Consider the following 14,683-nt stretch of genomic DNA (forward strand, 5'->3'; position numbering starts at 1 on the left):
AAATATGAGGAGGTGGGAAGGAGGTATAGATATTTGAAGAAACAAGAAAAGATGTGAAATAATCATTAGGAGAGTGAGAAAATGAATGAACATTAATTTTTTCACTGGGGTTCCTACTTAACATTTTAGGTGAGGCAGTTCTTGAACATGCAGGATGGTTAGCATCTGAGGTACCAAATGCTAGGAGTACCCACCTAGTTAGTCATTATGACAACCAAGAAACTTCACATTTTCGAATCCCTCCAGGGGTGTAGTACCACCATTTGAGAACTGTTGAGTATTGGGGCCTTTTGAGGTTCACAATCATGAAAAAGGCCAATTAGCAAGATTATGTGATACATTTTTTTTCCTCATTAGCCACATTCAACTGTCTAGGGTTACTGGTGTGGTATAGCCAAGAGGGTTGGAGTTAATCAGAATTGGAGTTTTGCCAGGAGAAGAAAACAGAAGGAATTGCTGGTGTGAGTGATAAATGATAGATCACATAATTTTAGTTGCATAAAGACAGAAATGAGGGCATGAAAAGGATGAGGGACTGTGGAAGGTTATAGCATTAGTGGATTATAGGCCCTGGTGGGGAGTGGGTATCTAAAATAGGAAAGAAGATGAGAACATTGGAGGAAAGGAATATATAAAGAATGTCAAGGCCAGAAGTTTTACTGAAGTGGTTACTGAAATTCTAAGATATATGCCAGGAGTAGAGTTGAGTATGTGTCAGTGAGCTAAGTACTAAGGTCCTAAAGAAATGGGAAGGGACTAGGGAGATTAATTCAAGATGAATGAAGTAAGTCAAAAAAATAATGGAATGTGCTTATGGAGGAAGGTTTAGAAATTCCCTGTAAGGCACTGTGGTGATGACCGCCACGGAAATACATTGTAAGAGATGGTGATCTTTTCAAGATGAGTGGGATAATTGTCATTTCTCTGTTCACAATCCTCTAAGGGCTCCCTATCTCAGAGTAAAAGCCACAGTCCTTAAAGTGACCATAAGAACCCTATATTAAGACTTGACAACCTGACCCATGACCAAATTTAGCCCATTGCCTATTTTTGCATGACCAGTGGGCTAGGAATGATTTTTACATGTTCAAGTGGTTAAAAATATCAAAAATTGGTATTTTGTGATGTGAAAATTATGTGAAATTAAAATTTCAGTGTCCATAAATACATTTTATTGAAACACAGCCACACTTACTTGTTTACGTGTTGTCTATTGCTACATTTGCGCTACAGAGGCAGAGTTGAGTAGTAGAGACCTTATGGCCTGAAAGTCTAAAGTATTTACTATCTAGCACTGTAAAGAAAAAGTTTGCCAACCTCTGCTCTATATGGTCTGACCCCTTCCCTCCTACCTTTCTGTACTCTGCCCTCCTCTCCCCAACTCCCCCCATTCCAGCCACATTGGACTTCTTTTTTTTCCTCCCCTACTCCAGGCACACACTTTCTTAGGGCTGCTGCTTTAACTCTTTCCTTTGCCAGAAGTGCTTATTCCATAGAAGTCTGCATGGCCAACTCAATCACCCCATCAGGTCTTTGCTTAGGTGCCACCTTTGCAATAAGGTCTGATAGTCTTTTTAGAATTGCACTCCTCTCCATGCAGTTTACCTGTGTGTGCTTACGCTGTCTGCTTTCTTGCTAGCTCTCTTTTCCAAGCATTTCACACCTTCTAACATACTATTGAATTTACTTATTTTTATATTTATTGTCTTTGGTTGTTTCTCCCCTGATGGGCTTAAACCACAGGGCAGGGATTTTTGTCTGTTTTGTTTACTGATGCAGCCCAAGTGTCTAGGACAATGCCTGGGATATTTTAGGTGCTCAGTAAGTACTTGTTGAAATACATTGAAGTCATCTGACTTGTTGAATGTTGTTCTTTCACATAAGATATACCAGGGATTGGGAAGGGGTAGTGAGTATTTATTTCAGTGAGCAGATGTGTTTTTCAATTATCACCCCCCCCGCTTTTTTTTTGTAGACGAGGGTCTCACTCTTGCCCTGGCTAGAGTGCAGTTGTGTCATCGTAGCTTACTGCCACCTCAAACTCCTGGGCTCAAATGATTCTCCTGCCTCAGCCTCCCGAGTAGCTGAGACTACAGGTGTGCACTACCATGCCTGGCTAATTTTTAGTTTTTTGTAGAGGTTGGGTCTCGCTATGTTGCCTAGGCTGATCTGGAAGTCCTGGGCTCAAGCAGTCCTCTTGCCTTGGCCTGCCAAAGTGCTAGGCTTGCAGTTGTGAGCCACCATGCCCAGCTTATCCCCTTTTTAAATTGGTTACTTGAGAAGAGCTTTTCCATTTTGCTCACTGAAAGTAAATATTCAGGTTCAATTTCATTGGCTCATTCAGTGTATTTTAGGTTAGGATTATAGTCATCATGTCATCTTTGTTAATGCTGTTAATTGAGAAAGGACCTTTTGGCCTCTGCACAGTGTTGTAAGGCTTCAAATGATATGGTGGTATCAAGCTTTTCTATCATTATTATAGGTGTTTTTAGGCAGGGATGAATAGCTGGATTTTTGGACTAGGTAAGGATTTTATATTAGCTATTGATATGTAATTCATAGCATTTTCAGTTTAGCCTTCCCTCACGTGCTTTTTTTAATATAAAAAAAGGAAAGTTTCAGAGGAAAGTACTGAAATTCAGTATTCTTTTCACATTAGTGTTGCACAGAAATTTAATGCTACCATGTAGAGAAAGTTTAATTTATTTGAAGAGATTTGGGGGGAGTTTTATATTTATATGTTTGTTCTTACTTCCCATAGTATGTTCGGAGTTCATTCATTGTTGTATCCTCTGTAGTACCAAGCATAGTACCAAGTATAGAATAGACATTTAATTAGTAAGTGTATTTACTCATGAATCTCACATAATTTATCTTAAAGTGATCTTCTTGGGGTACCATTGAGGTGTTGTTTTCTTAATTTTTTTTTGCCCATCTTCAATATAGTGGATATGTGGTTCTTTCCTAAGAAAGAACCTTTCATAAAAAAGTAGAGCCTGCTTGTTTTATTTTTACATAGCTTGTTTTGGAGAGGTGGCCTATATTTAGCATTAACAAAATTTAAAGTTTTCTAAAGCTACTGTTTTGAGAGTAAATAATTTGCTGGATTCCATTTCAATGTGTTTGCAAGATATTACTTGGAATTTTTAAAGAAAGTATTTTTAACATTTTCTCCTTATTGCATTTCAGAAAAATCTTTAAATATTGGACTGATTTTTATAGTTTGAACACTGAAAGCATAGTTCTTTAGTTTTGAGATTTGTGCCTTATGAAAGGGTCTGATACTCAAGAACCTTGCTTTGTAGGCTGAGTTGCCTGACATTCTAAAGCCTTTCACTGTTAGAGGTCAGTTTAAAAAGTGATACACTACCACCAAAAAAGCAAGATCCATGAAAGAAAAAAGTTGATAAGTTGGAATAAACTAAAATTAAAAATTTCTGCTCTACGAAAGACACTGTTAAGATGATGAAAAAACAAGCTACTGGGAGAAAAATCTTTGCAAAACACATATCAGATAAAGGACTGGTATCCAAAATATAGAAGGAACTCTTAAGACTATACAATATGAAAATAACCCAATTAAAAAATGACTAGAAAATCTTGGCACCCCACTAAAGAAGATAATACGGATGGCAAATAAGCATATGATAAAATGCTCAACATCATATGTTATCAGAGAATTTCAGATTAAAACAACAATGATATACCACTATACATGTATTAGAATGGCCAAAATCAAGAACACTGAAAACACCAAATGCTCAGGAGGATGTGGAGCAATAGGAATTCTCATTCATTACTGGTGGGAATGCAAAATGGTACAGTCACTTAGACAGTTTAGTGGTTTCTTAACAAAACTAAACATACTCTTCTTATATGATCCAGCAATTGCTCTCCGTGGTATTTACCCAAGGAAGTTGAAAACTTATGTCTACACAGAAACACTTATGTTTATAGTACTTTATTCATAATTTTTGAAACTTGGAATCAATCAAGATGTCCTTCAGCAGGTGAATGGATAAACTGTCGTACATCTATACAATTGAGTTATTCAGTGATAGGAAGAAATTATCTATTAAGTCATGGAAAGACATGGAGAAAGCTTAGATACTTATCACTAAATGAAAGAGTCTGAAAACGCTGCATATACTGTATGACTCCAACTATGACATTTTTGAAAAGGCAAAAGTATAGACTATAAAAAAAAATCTGTGGTTACCATGGGCTTGTGAGGAGGTGGGGATGGTCAAATAGGTGGAGCACAGGGGATTTTTAGGGCAATGAAACTATTCTATATGATACTGTAGTGGTGGATTTATGTCATTTTTTAAAACTCATAAATTCTACAACACAAAGAGTGAACCCTAATGTAAACTGTGAACTTTAGTTAATAATAATATATCAACATTGGCTTATCATTGGTAACAAATGTACCATACTAATGCAAGATGTCAATAGTAAGGGAAACTGTGGGTGGTGGGGAGAAAAGGAAATACTCTCCTCTCATTTTTCCTATAAATCTAAAACTGCTCTAAAAATAATCTCTGTTAATTGAAAAAAAAAACCTGCTCAATAAAAAGTGTTACGCACACCTTTATATAACATTCCACCTGTTGCTTAAAGCTGTTCTAAGTAGAGCACAGCTAGTATTTTTCTAAGCTTAGTTTTTCAGACTAAGCATACATCTGATGTGTAGACAAAACATTTCTATTTAACATTAGAAAATTTAAAGTGTTTTTTTTTTCCTGAAACCATTTTTTGAGTGTATACTATTTGACAGATATTACTAGGTATTTTTTTAAATAACCTGTCTCACTTACTAGTCACCCCATTGCACAGGTGAGAAAACTCTGGTTCAGATGAGGAAAGTGGCTAAACTCGTTCTTTAAGGCCTGTCTGACTCCAGAACCTGTGTACTATACAGCCTTAGTAATTCGCATAGACTTACTTTTGAAATAGCAAAAGTTGATCCCATGAAATAAATAAATGTAAATCTTTTATAGCCAAAATAATATTAAAGAAGATTATCTGGATCTGAATCTTGGCTCTACTGTTTACTTGCTTTTTGGTTTTAATTAGGTTGTATTATCTATCTTTATCTTTAGTTTCCTTGTGTGTTAAATGGAGACAGAAATTGAGATTGTTGTGAGGATGTGAGGATTAAATGAATTAATGTATGAAAAGCTCTTAGGCATTGGTTTGCCTGGTACAAAGTTTGAGTTTCATAAATGTTATCTGTTAATTAGTAATGGAATAATTTATCATTTTATATATAAAGGAAACTGAGACCTAAGGAAATTAAGTAACTTTTTGAGTCACATGGCTTTCTAAATAAGGTCACATAGCTATTAAATGGCAAAGTTAAAATTTCAAGGCCCGAATTTTATCCACTCAGTTGACCTTTTTTTCCTTAAAAAAGAGAAATTCTTAAAAAATGTGTTGCAGTTGCTCCCTGTCAGCATAGAGTAAACCAAATACAATTGGACTTTTTCTCAATCAGATTGATGTAGTAGGGGAACAGTATTGATTTACGATTTAGCTTCTAGACCATGCTCTGTCACTGGTTAACTGTATGACCATGATGTCTGATTCTGTTTCATGCATAAACGGAGGGTAGGGTTGGTCACATGATTTCTAAATTCATTTTACATCACCGACAGAATATGATTGTAAGAATCTGTGCTTTTATCATGAATTATTGCACTGTGCTGTTATCCTCTGAAGTTCCTAGAGGTTTTTGATGTATGGGTAATGTAGTTATCCTCTATGCTAAATGGCTGCAGAGTACTGTACTCTTATACTGGTGATCCACAATTTCCCCACTACATCAGAAAAAAGCTCTTTCTTAGCATTGTTCCCACTCTTTCTGCTTTCAATCTACTTTCTTAAAATGGTTGATTTATTGGCTTCACACCTTTATAGAGAAAGCTTGTGGACTTGGTTTCAGTTCTCAACTGGACACATAGCAATCCTTTTTGGCTGCTGGATTTACAGCTAAGTATTGAATGGTTGAATCCCCTAGAATGGAGTAGGGTTGGGAATGGGAGATGCTGAAGACTTTAGTTGTCTAGTATGATCCTTATATGGAAGGTACAATTTTAGGGACGAGCATTTTTGAGATACCTCTTACCCTGAGATCTTGTTTTAATCTCTGTTTCTTAACTTGGTTGTACAAAAGGACCCTATGAATTATAGCACTTGTGCGTTCCCTCTTATTTGTGATATAAATAATAACCCAAGTAAGTTCCATTTATTAGAATATGTTCAGTTATATACTTTTTTTTTTTTAATCAAGGTTGACTGCTTATTTCAGGTGGATTTTGTAAACCAGAGCTAGGGAAGGTGGTTAGAGGATATGAATAGTTTTGCATGTAGGTCACACACAGCTTAGTGTCATTTGACTATAATTGTGGGTCTGTGTTTTCATTTGAAATACTGAGAAGAGTTAAATGTCACATCTGTAATTTTCCTGGTCCAAATAATTTAAAAAGGAATTTATTTCTTGAAGAGAGCAACCAATAATATTAAGAAACTGTTATGGACAATAGTCTTCTAAGGGTGTTTCCTTATTTAAAGGAAAGATATTTAGGTGAAGAGGAAGGTATTTTTCTGTGTGTTTTTATATGATATGTGTTATGTAAATTAGTTCCTCTGCTATCCATGTAGTGAAAGCATGTGTTCTATTTTGATGTTAGCCTTTGTTTTTGTGTTTTTCTTTTTTCACTAGCTGGGCTTCTGTTATTTAAAGATTTCATGAATGCTCAGAAGACTTGACTTTTACACTATCTGGAATAAAATAAAATCTTATGAAGATGGAACAAAGTGGGTAACAGAAGGGTAATTAGACCTCTGGGCAGAAATATACTGGTGAATTCTGGCAAGAATTCATACCCAGGGGTAATGAAGTTAGAATCTAGCGAATATTCAGTAGCCTGTGGCATAGCAGTGCATACAGGCTAGGCGCAAGTAGGGTCTTTTGGGAGTTAGGAGAATAGAGCCAAAAAAGCATTCTGAATTTTAGACCTAAAAATAATTAATGAACAAACATTGTGCTAACATGTAGTATCTGTAGTCTAATGGCAGCATCAATGGGAAAACATCATGACACATTTTCAGGTTTCTTATCTACCGAATTTTCAGATAGGTCTGAGTAATACCAATTTCTAGTTGAAAACCTGATGGTTAATTGCAACATTGTTGCCACCAGTAGTAGTATTACTCTTCCAGGTGGTGCTTCTTGACTGAGTCTGTGTGTGCAAATATATTTATCTTATTGAATACAAGTCAGCCAGCTGCCACATTCTGGCCACCAGGAGGGTTAATTTTTCTGGCCATATCGCTTAGACTCTTGGGCTCAGGGCTTCAAAGGATGTGTTAGCTTTTTGTTTGAACTGAGGTAATTTTCCTCTATAAACATGTTTCTGGACTTCACACTTAGATTTGAAACTAATTGTAAATAAGCATTTTTGAAATTTTCCTCCTCTCTTACAGGTGTATTCCAGAGAATAGGTCTTCAAACATCTTTGCTGCATTGACGCTGAGCTGTCAGGGGACTGAGGCTTATGAGGAGGTATTGTCACACAAAACAGTGCCTAGTGAAGACCACAAGAAAGAGGGGAAAGGATCGGAAAAAGAAGCTAAAATACCATAGAAAACCATGGTGGGTTGCTATTTATATTTTATTAATTTAGTTACAAATGATTCCAATAATTTAAAAATGGAAATGTTAACAGTGAGGACAAGTGAAAAAACAATGGTGTTAATTTTTGGCTCTATGGCCTCAGATTAAGATGGCACTCCACTATTTAAGCAAAGCAAATGAGTTCAGATTTATTATAAGCCCTTTAAACCACAAGATGGAGCCCCATGAGCCTACAGGTAATAAATTATTAAAACAAAGTAAGGAATGCTCATAAATAATATTTTCTAATAAACCTGGTGTTACCAAACTGATACAAATAATTAGACGACCTTGAACTTGAAATTAAGTAATTTTTCTCTATTCTTCTACCTGAAGTTCAGTTTTTTCCTATGGAAATTAAAAATCATGAACCAGTCCTTTAATTAGTGATATAAATGGTATAGGAGTTTATAAAATGTGTGAATGTTTTATTCAAAAAGCCACGTCTTTTACATGCTTTTAATGAGTGTACAAGGGGTACTGAACTGAGTATCAGAAAAAAATTGCTTTTTGTGGAGATTTCAGACTTGAATTCGTGGTGGTAGATGAGGTCATAACCTCTGATACCTAGGTTTTTAATTGATAAAATATGCTGAATTTTTTTCCCTTAGTATTTTGGTTCTAGAGGATGTTGTGTGAATTTTTTTCCCTAAGAATAAGTAAGAAAAAGTTTAAAAAAGACATTCAAGCAAGAGAAAAAGCACAAAATATTAATCATCAGTATGTGTGGAATATGTTGTTTAGCAAGTCTGACTGTGTTTCTTTAAATGTTACTGAATTTTGAAATATTTGTGTCCAGGATTATAACTTGGTCGACTTGCTTTTTAGGGAAGATATTCTACGAATATTTTAGATCTAGATGGTGGGGAAAAAATGTTAACTTGGATTTTCTCTGATTTAGTTATATTGGTGAGATGTGAAAAAACCATACTGAGACTGGTGTTTCTTACCATGTGAATTATTTGCCTGTTTAGCTCTTTTCTTATGGTCTTGATATTCTTACAACTAAAAGAAATGCTTTATATATAGTATTTGTCAAAGCTGATGAAAATTCCTTCCCTAGTTTGTTCTTTTTAAATTTAGCTTAGATTTTCCAGTGTAGAAATGTTACTTTTTTATATAATTGTTCAGTATTTTCCAATTTCTCCTTTTGCTTGCTTCTTAAATCTCAGAAATGAATAGAATTTTCTGTTTCTGTATAGTTCTTCTGATTTAATTTGTAATACCTAAATCTATTTGGAGCTTATTTGAGTGAATAAGATTTCTTTCCAATTTTTTTTGTTTTATCTATTTCTTCAGTTCTTCCTTTTACCATTGTTTCAAAATGATTATCCTATTATACCCAGTAGACTCTTTAACATTGGCAGTGTGTATTATTTGTGAGATAAACAGCAAATGTTTGTGTAATGTAGCAATATGTAATTTTGCTCAGGTGAGGCCACTGGGCAGGACTGAATAATTTAGCAAGTACTTGAGCCTAGCTGACAACCTAGCATCTTCAGCTCATTATGTGGGTCTTTTGTTTTCTAGCTACTTGTTTTAGGTTATGAATAAATTTCATAAAGTGCTTAAAAAGTTTCTTTGTGGCAAAAAGGCTCCAGTTGGAAACTTGGTTATGGATGTCAAGTAAGAAAGAAATCTAGACAGATGATTTTTATTGAGAAAAAGGAAAACTTTCTGATTGATTTTAGCTCTATATTTATATAATGATTGAGGTTTTTCAAAGGATTACTAACTTTGTCAGTTAAAATTTGCTTCACTTTATAGGGGCCAGTGACACTGTAATGTTAATTTACTAGTATCCAAAATAATATGATTTTTAAACATTGATATTCAAACAAAAGCAAAAGAGGCAAGGCTACTTATAAAGAATTGTGAATGTTTTAGTTTGCAGTGGACTTCAAAACAAAATATTTACCTTGTACACATAATTTCAGGTAAGTAAAGACACTGTAACCAGTCTTTAAAGGGAATACTTTGGGATTTATGGAAAACTCACCAAGTTATCCTTGTTCATTTTGCTCTGTACTGGTACAAGTGTCTTCATGATATTAGTAAATTTGGAAATATTCAAAGCTTTTTGGATGTGTGACTCATGAGTGTTAAGGATCTGCTCTGTTAAATTTTTGTGAAATTCATTGTATTTCTAGGCATTAATCTACTCCATTAATTTCTGGGCCAGCATGTCATTTTAATTATTTCTTTTTAAAATTTTTTGATGTTTGGTTTTAGTACAATGCAACTACCCATCCATGTTTTTAGAATATTTCTTGATACTCTCATTCATGTTTTTTACCCCATGTGAGCTTTAAAATGACTTTAGTTGAGGTTTAAGTGAATCAATTCTGAGGAGATTTTGATTGATAATGTAATATATTTGTACATTAGCTTGGGAATTTGTTTTGTAATATATATTATTCCCATTCTGGAATTTGGAATGTCTCCTGCTAATCTATTTTAAAAATTAAAGCCAAATTAAACCAAAGGTTTGAATGTCAAATAGTAAACACTATTCCAGTGTTTCTCAGTTTTTTTTATAGTGTTTACACATAACTTTGTATTTTGTACTATTACCATATTATGAAATACCACTTTTTTTAAGGTGCTAAAGTCTGTAGCAGTTTGGAAAGGAGTGGCTGGGTATCATGAGTCACCATCATGCATTTGTAGAGACTCAGTAAAGCTAGGAAGTTTCTTGCAGATGTTGTGTGGTATGATGACCTTTTTTTTAAGTGGTATTCAGAATGCGTAGGTTCAGCTAAAAGATATAGAATACATAATGTCAAGTGTGACCTACGTGAACCTTACCAAAACATGAATGAAAGCTTTAATTTTCTGGTGTGAAGTTCAGTAGAATGGGATTTTACTTCCCATTCCTGAACAATTTTTTATTGTCTCAACACTATTTCACAATGGTTTGACAATTAATGCTATGAGTTGGCTTAAAATACATTTGTATGTCATCCTTTTCAGGTGGTAGGTGGTGTTTCTTTTGTTGAAGTAATTGTTTTCTTTTTCCATCTGACAGAGATCTATTCGATCTTTTGCCAATGATGATCGCCATGTTATGGTGAAACATTCAACAATCTATCCATCTCCAGAGGAACTTGAAGCTGTTCAGAATATGGTGTCCACTGTTGAATGCGCTCTTAAACATGTCTCAGATTGGTTGGATGAAACAAATAAAGGCACAAAAACAGAGGGTGAGACAGAAGGGAAGAAAGATGAGGCTGGAGAAAGCTATTCCAAGTGAGTGTGGCCTGGCCTCTGTGATGCTGTATTAGAGTGCAGAGCAAAGCTTGAGGATCCTGCTGGATTGAGTTTGTGATGTGGTATTTTTTGGGTCTTCTCAATTAATGACTACAACCAAAGAAGTAAATGCTATGTGGGATATTTCTGAGTTAAATGTGAAAGGAAAGCAAGAAAGGAATAATGATTAGAGCCAGAAAAAGAATACAGAACTGTTTAGGATTCCTTTTGAGAGTATATCAAATCGTTTAAAATCTTTGTTTGAAGGTTATGATATATGATCTTTTTCCTGTGTTGGTTCAGCTTCCTAGATTTTGAAATAAATAACAGTGTTTTTGATCTCTGGGAGATCATAAGATACCATTTTTGTCAGGCATTTAAAAATCCTAACGTAGAAAAAAAAGAGTGTAGGAAATGTATTTTAAAGGTGTTTTTTTTTTTTTTTTAACTGTATCTGCCTTGTTGGTTCCAGGAATTTAGCACAATGTCTTGCATGTTGTAAATGCTCATTGTATATTTGTCAAATGAATGAAGGTCTAAATGAAGCCAGACTCTACAATTATAGTAGTGTATTCTAAGTACTGTGATAATACTAGAGATTATTAGTGAGATGAAGCTGAAGTGGTAACTTGAGTCAGATCAAGAACCTTTTTATGCTATGCTAAGCTTAGAGTTATTGTTTTGAGCAGTTGTCACTATGGTTGGAATAAATGTATAACTTTGAAAGATGGAGCTATGATATATATATACACACACATATGTATATATGAGATATATCTATATATCTCATAAGGCTTGCCATTTTTTTTTGTTTTTTTACCCATTGTTAATACATTTTCTCATGATGTTTCTCCTCAAGTCTGGCATACTTTTGGAAAGTATTCCTATAGACTTGATTAACGGGATGAGGTCACTGTGTTTTAAAGGTTTTTTTAAAGGATAATATGCTCTACACTTTCATTTGGATTTTTAAATATAGCTCTATGTGTGGATGCTGTTGATTGTCTATGTAAAGTCTTTCCATTATGTGGAACAGTCCCTAGTTGAGCACTTGCCTATGATCCTTCCCATGTTGCGGAACTCAGGGAATACAGAATGATAAAACAGAGGCAGGCATGTCTTCCAAGAATAGAATTGTGTTCTGATAATAGACATATATTGTTCTAAAAGGCACCAAGATGGGTGAGGGCTACCTTGTATTTATTAAGCACTTTCTATTGCCAGGCACTGTCAGGCAGCTTTTACCTTTGCTCTCTTATTTCAACCTATTATTTTACCTTTTCACAAACTGACTCAAAAATCAAATAAACGGTATAAGGTCCTACAATTTGTATTATTAGGAATGTTAGGACTTTGTTTTTAATTTTAAGTAATTCACATATAGTAAATTAAAATACATTGGGTCCTTGCTTTACAATAACTGCTGTATTCAAATTTATTATTCAGATTCAGAACTATTTGAATTAGGACTTAGTTTCTCTGATCAATCATGCTGTCTTCTACATGTGGGGTGTTAAAGGTCTAGCTAAATCAAGATTCTGCAGAAGTCACATTTTCAGGTTGCCTTGCTTGACATTGGTAATTTGGACCAATGCCTTTTCTGAACTTGGGAAGCAGCCATATGGTGTAAAAAACCTGATTGTTATGGTCAGACCAACTTGGGTTTGAATCTAGGCTTTACTTTCTCTGTGAACTTGAACAGTTATGATTTAGAATTTAATAATTGAGCTAATAATGGCTATCTAATAATAGCCACCATTTATTGAGTGCCAGCTAGTGTACCAGATTATTTTTCACATTATCTTCCAACAAACCTACTAATCTCTATTATTATTATTCCCCTTTTCCCACCCCCATTTTACTTATGAAATTTCCACTGCTCCAAATTTACATATGAAAAAAGAGTGATTGAGAATCATTAATGAACTTTAACTTGCTTAAGGTCACTGAGTAATTATGTGTGGTGGAGCCAGGAATTCATATTCATGTCTGTCTAACTCCAGATCCAGTTTTCTTAGCATCTGTGCTTCAATTTCCTGTGAATAAAATGTATAAGTACAGAGCAGGGAGAGATAATATACTGGTTCTGGGAATCAGAAAAAGCTTTGTGAAGGAGGTAGCATTTGGAGTAGGCTCAGAGGATGGGTGGGTAGGATTTTGGCAGGCAAAATGGAAGAAAAAGTAAATCTCAGCAAAGATCTAGGTGTGAGAAGGTATAGGGTCGGTTTAAGGAATAATAGCTGTTGTTTATTGAGCTACTAATATCTATTGGGCTTTGGGCAAAGTTCATTACTTAAATTATATTCTTAGTACCACTCTGTGAGAAAGGTATTATTCCTGTTTTACAAATGAAGAAGCAGGTTCAAAGAAGTCAAGTAATTTGTGCAGTGTCACATAGTAAGTGGCAGAGCCAGTATTTGAACCAGAAAGTCATACCGCCTCCTAAATTGCTTCCCAATATGGGAAGTGTCTAAGTGTTTAGTGGGACACCAAGGAAAATAGTAGGTGGAGTGCCATCTAGGCAGTGCTTTTGGAAAATTATTCTAGTTGTCATATACTGTATACAGTGTGTTGGAGATAACAAGAGTTTGGTCAATAAGGCCAGTGAGGAGGAGGTTATTGAGGTCATCTACTTGAGAGATAATAAGAGCCTGAAGAAACTTGTTTGAAGGCAGTGGTTTAAGGGTGATTATGAAGGAGGAATTTATTAATATATACCATTACAGGGTACTAGAATTGAGAGGATGAGAGGGATACAGAGGAAGAGAGAATCAGAGATGACTGGCTTTATTCTTAATATCAGACAATTGCCTACATGGACATATACCATCTTTATAGTTTTTGGTTAGTGTTTATTGAATCCCTAAGGTGTGCCAGGCACTAAACCAGTGTCTGGATTATTTATAACTTCCTGTTTAGTTTCCACTGCCACAATTTGTTTCTCTTTTTCTCTACTTGATTCTCAACTTTGCTGATCATTGCCCAACTCTGCTGATTCTTTGCTTCCAGCTAGAATGACCTTTTTCCATCTAGCTAAATCAAGACTCTGCTGAAGTCAAATTTTCAGGTTGCCATGCTTGACATCTCTAATTTGGACCACTGCCTTTTCTAAACTTGGGAAGCAACCATATGGTGTAAAGAACCTGAGTGTTGTGGTCAAACCAACTTGGTTGGGTTTGAATCTAGGCTTTGCTTTCTTTGTGAACTTCAACAGTTAACTTTGCTGAGGTTCATATTTCTTATCTTCCAAGTGGAGGCTTGTTGTGAGGTTTTTAAATGAGAATATATGGCACACAGTTTGTTCTCAGATGTTACTTTCTCTTCCCCTTTTATGCAGGGTACATAAACTGTTATTGCTTTTGTTGCTTAACTGCAGTGTAAGCTGCAGGAGAGACTGTATCTCCTTTGGTATGTTTGCCATACTCAAACACTTGCTTACTTGTTGAATGACTGCTAAGCTTAGTTAATATTTTTACTTATGATTAAAGGAGACGAACCAATAAGAAATTTTCAGAATTAAAATTAAGGGTAGATGAACATTTTTCTCATGCACCATTCACGACTTGATGTTCTTTGAGTATTTGCTCTTTAGTATTTACTCCTGGATTTGGGATACATATATACTGGCAGTTTATCTTTGGTCTGATCTTTTCCTTCCTCAGCTCTTTACTTTAGTCACATTTTTCTGCTTTCCCCATAAGCTTTTGTGGATTCCTAGAATGATAAAACTAGGAATTTATCATTCCTAGAATG

At 35.0% G+C, this 14,683-nt stretch overlaps 1 protein-coding gene across 7 annotated transcripts in view; it reads left to right on the top strand.

Moving 5' to 3' along the window:
• LOC123646284 (spermatid perinuclear RNA binding protein) overlaps positions 1-14,683 on the top strand; it is a 130,639-nt gene that overhangs the window by 52,794 nt on the left and 63,162 nt on the right. For all 7 annotated transcript variants that reach the window (XR_006737855.1, XR_006737857.1, XR_006737856.1 and 4 more), the window contains exons 2-3: positions 7,492-7,660; positions 10,710-10,930. Coding sequence is in view for 4 of the 7 variants with exons in the window: in XM_045563080.1 (XP_045419036.1) it covers positions 7,658-7,660; positions 10,710-10,930 (224 nt within the window). In the remaining 3 variants the exon portion in view is untranslated. The remainder of the gene's footprint in view (positions 1-7,491; positions 7,661-10,709; positions 10,931-14,683) is intronic.

This window comes from Lemur catta, chromosome 10 (genome assembly GCF_020740605.2).
Source record: "Lemur catta isolate mLemCat1 chromosome 10, mLemCat1.pri, whole genome shotgun sequence".
Classification (NCBI taxonomy): Eukaryota; Metazoa; Chordata; class Mammalia; order Primates; family Lemuridae; genus Lemur; species Lemur catta.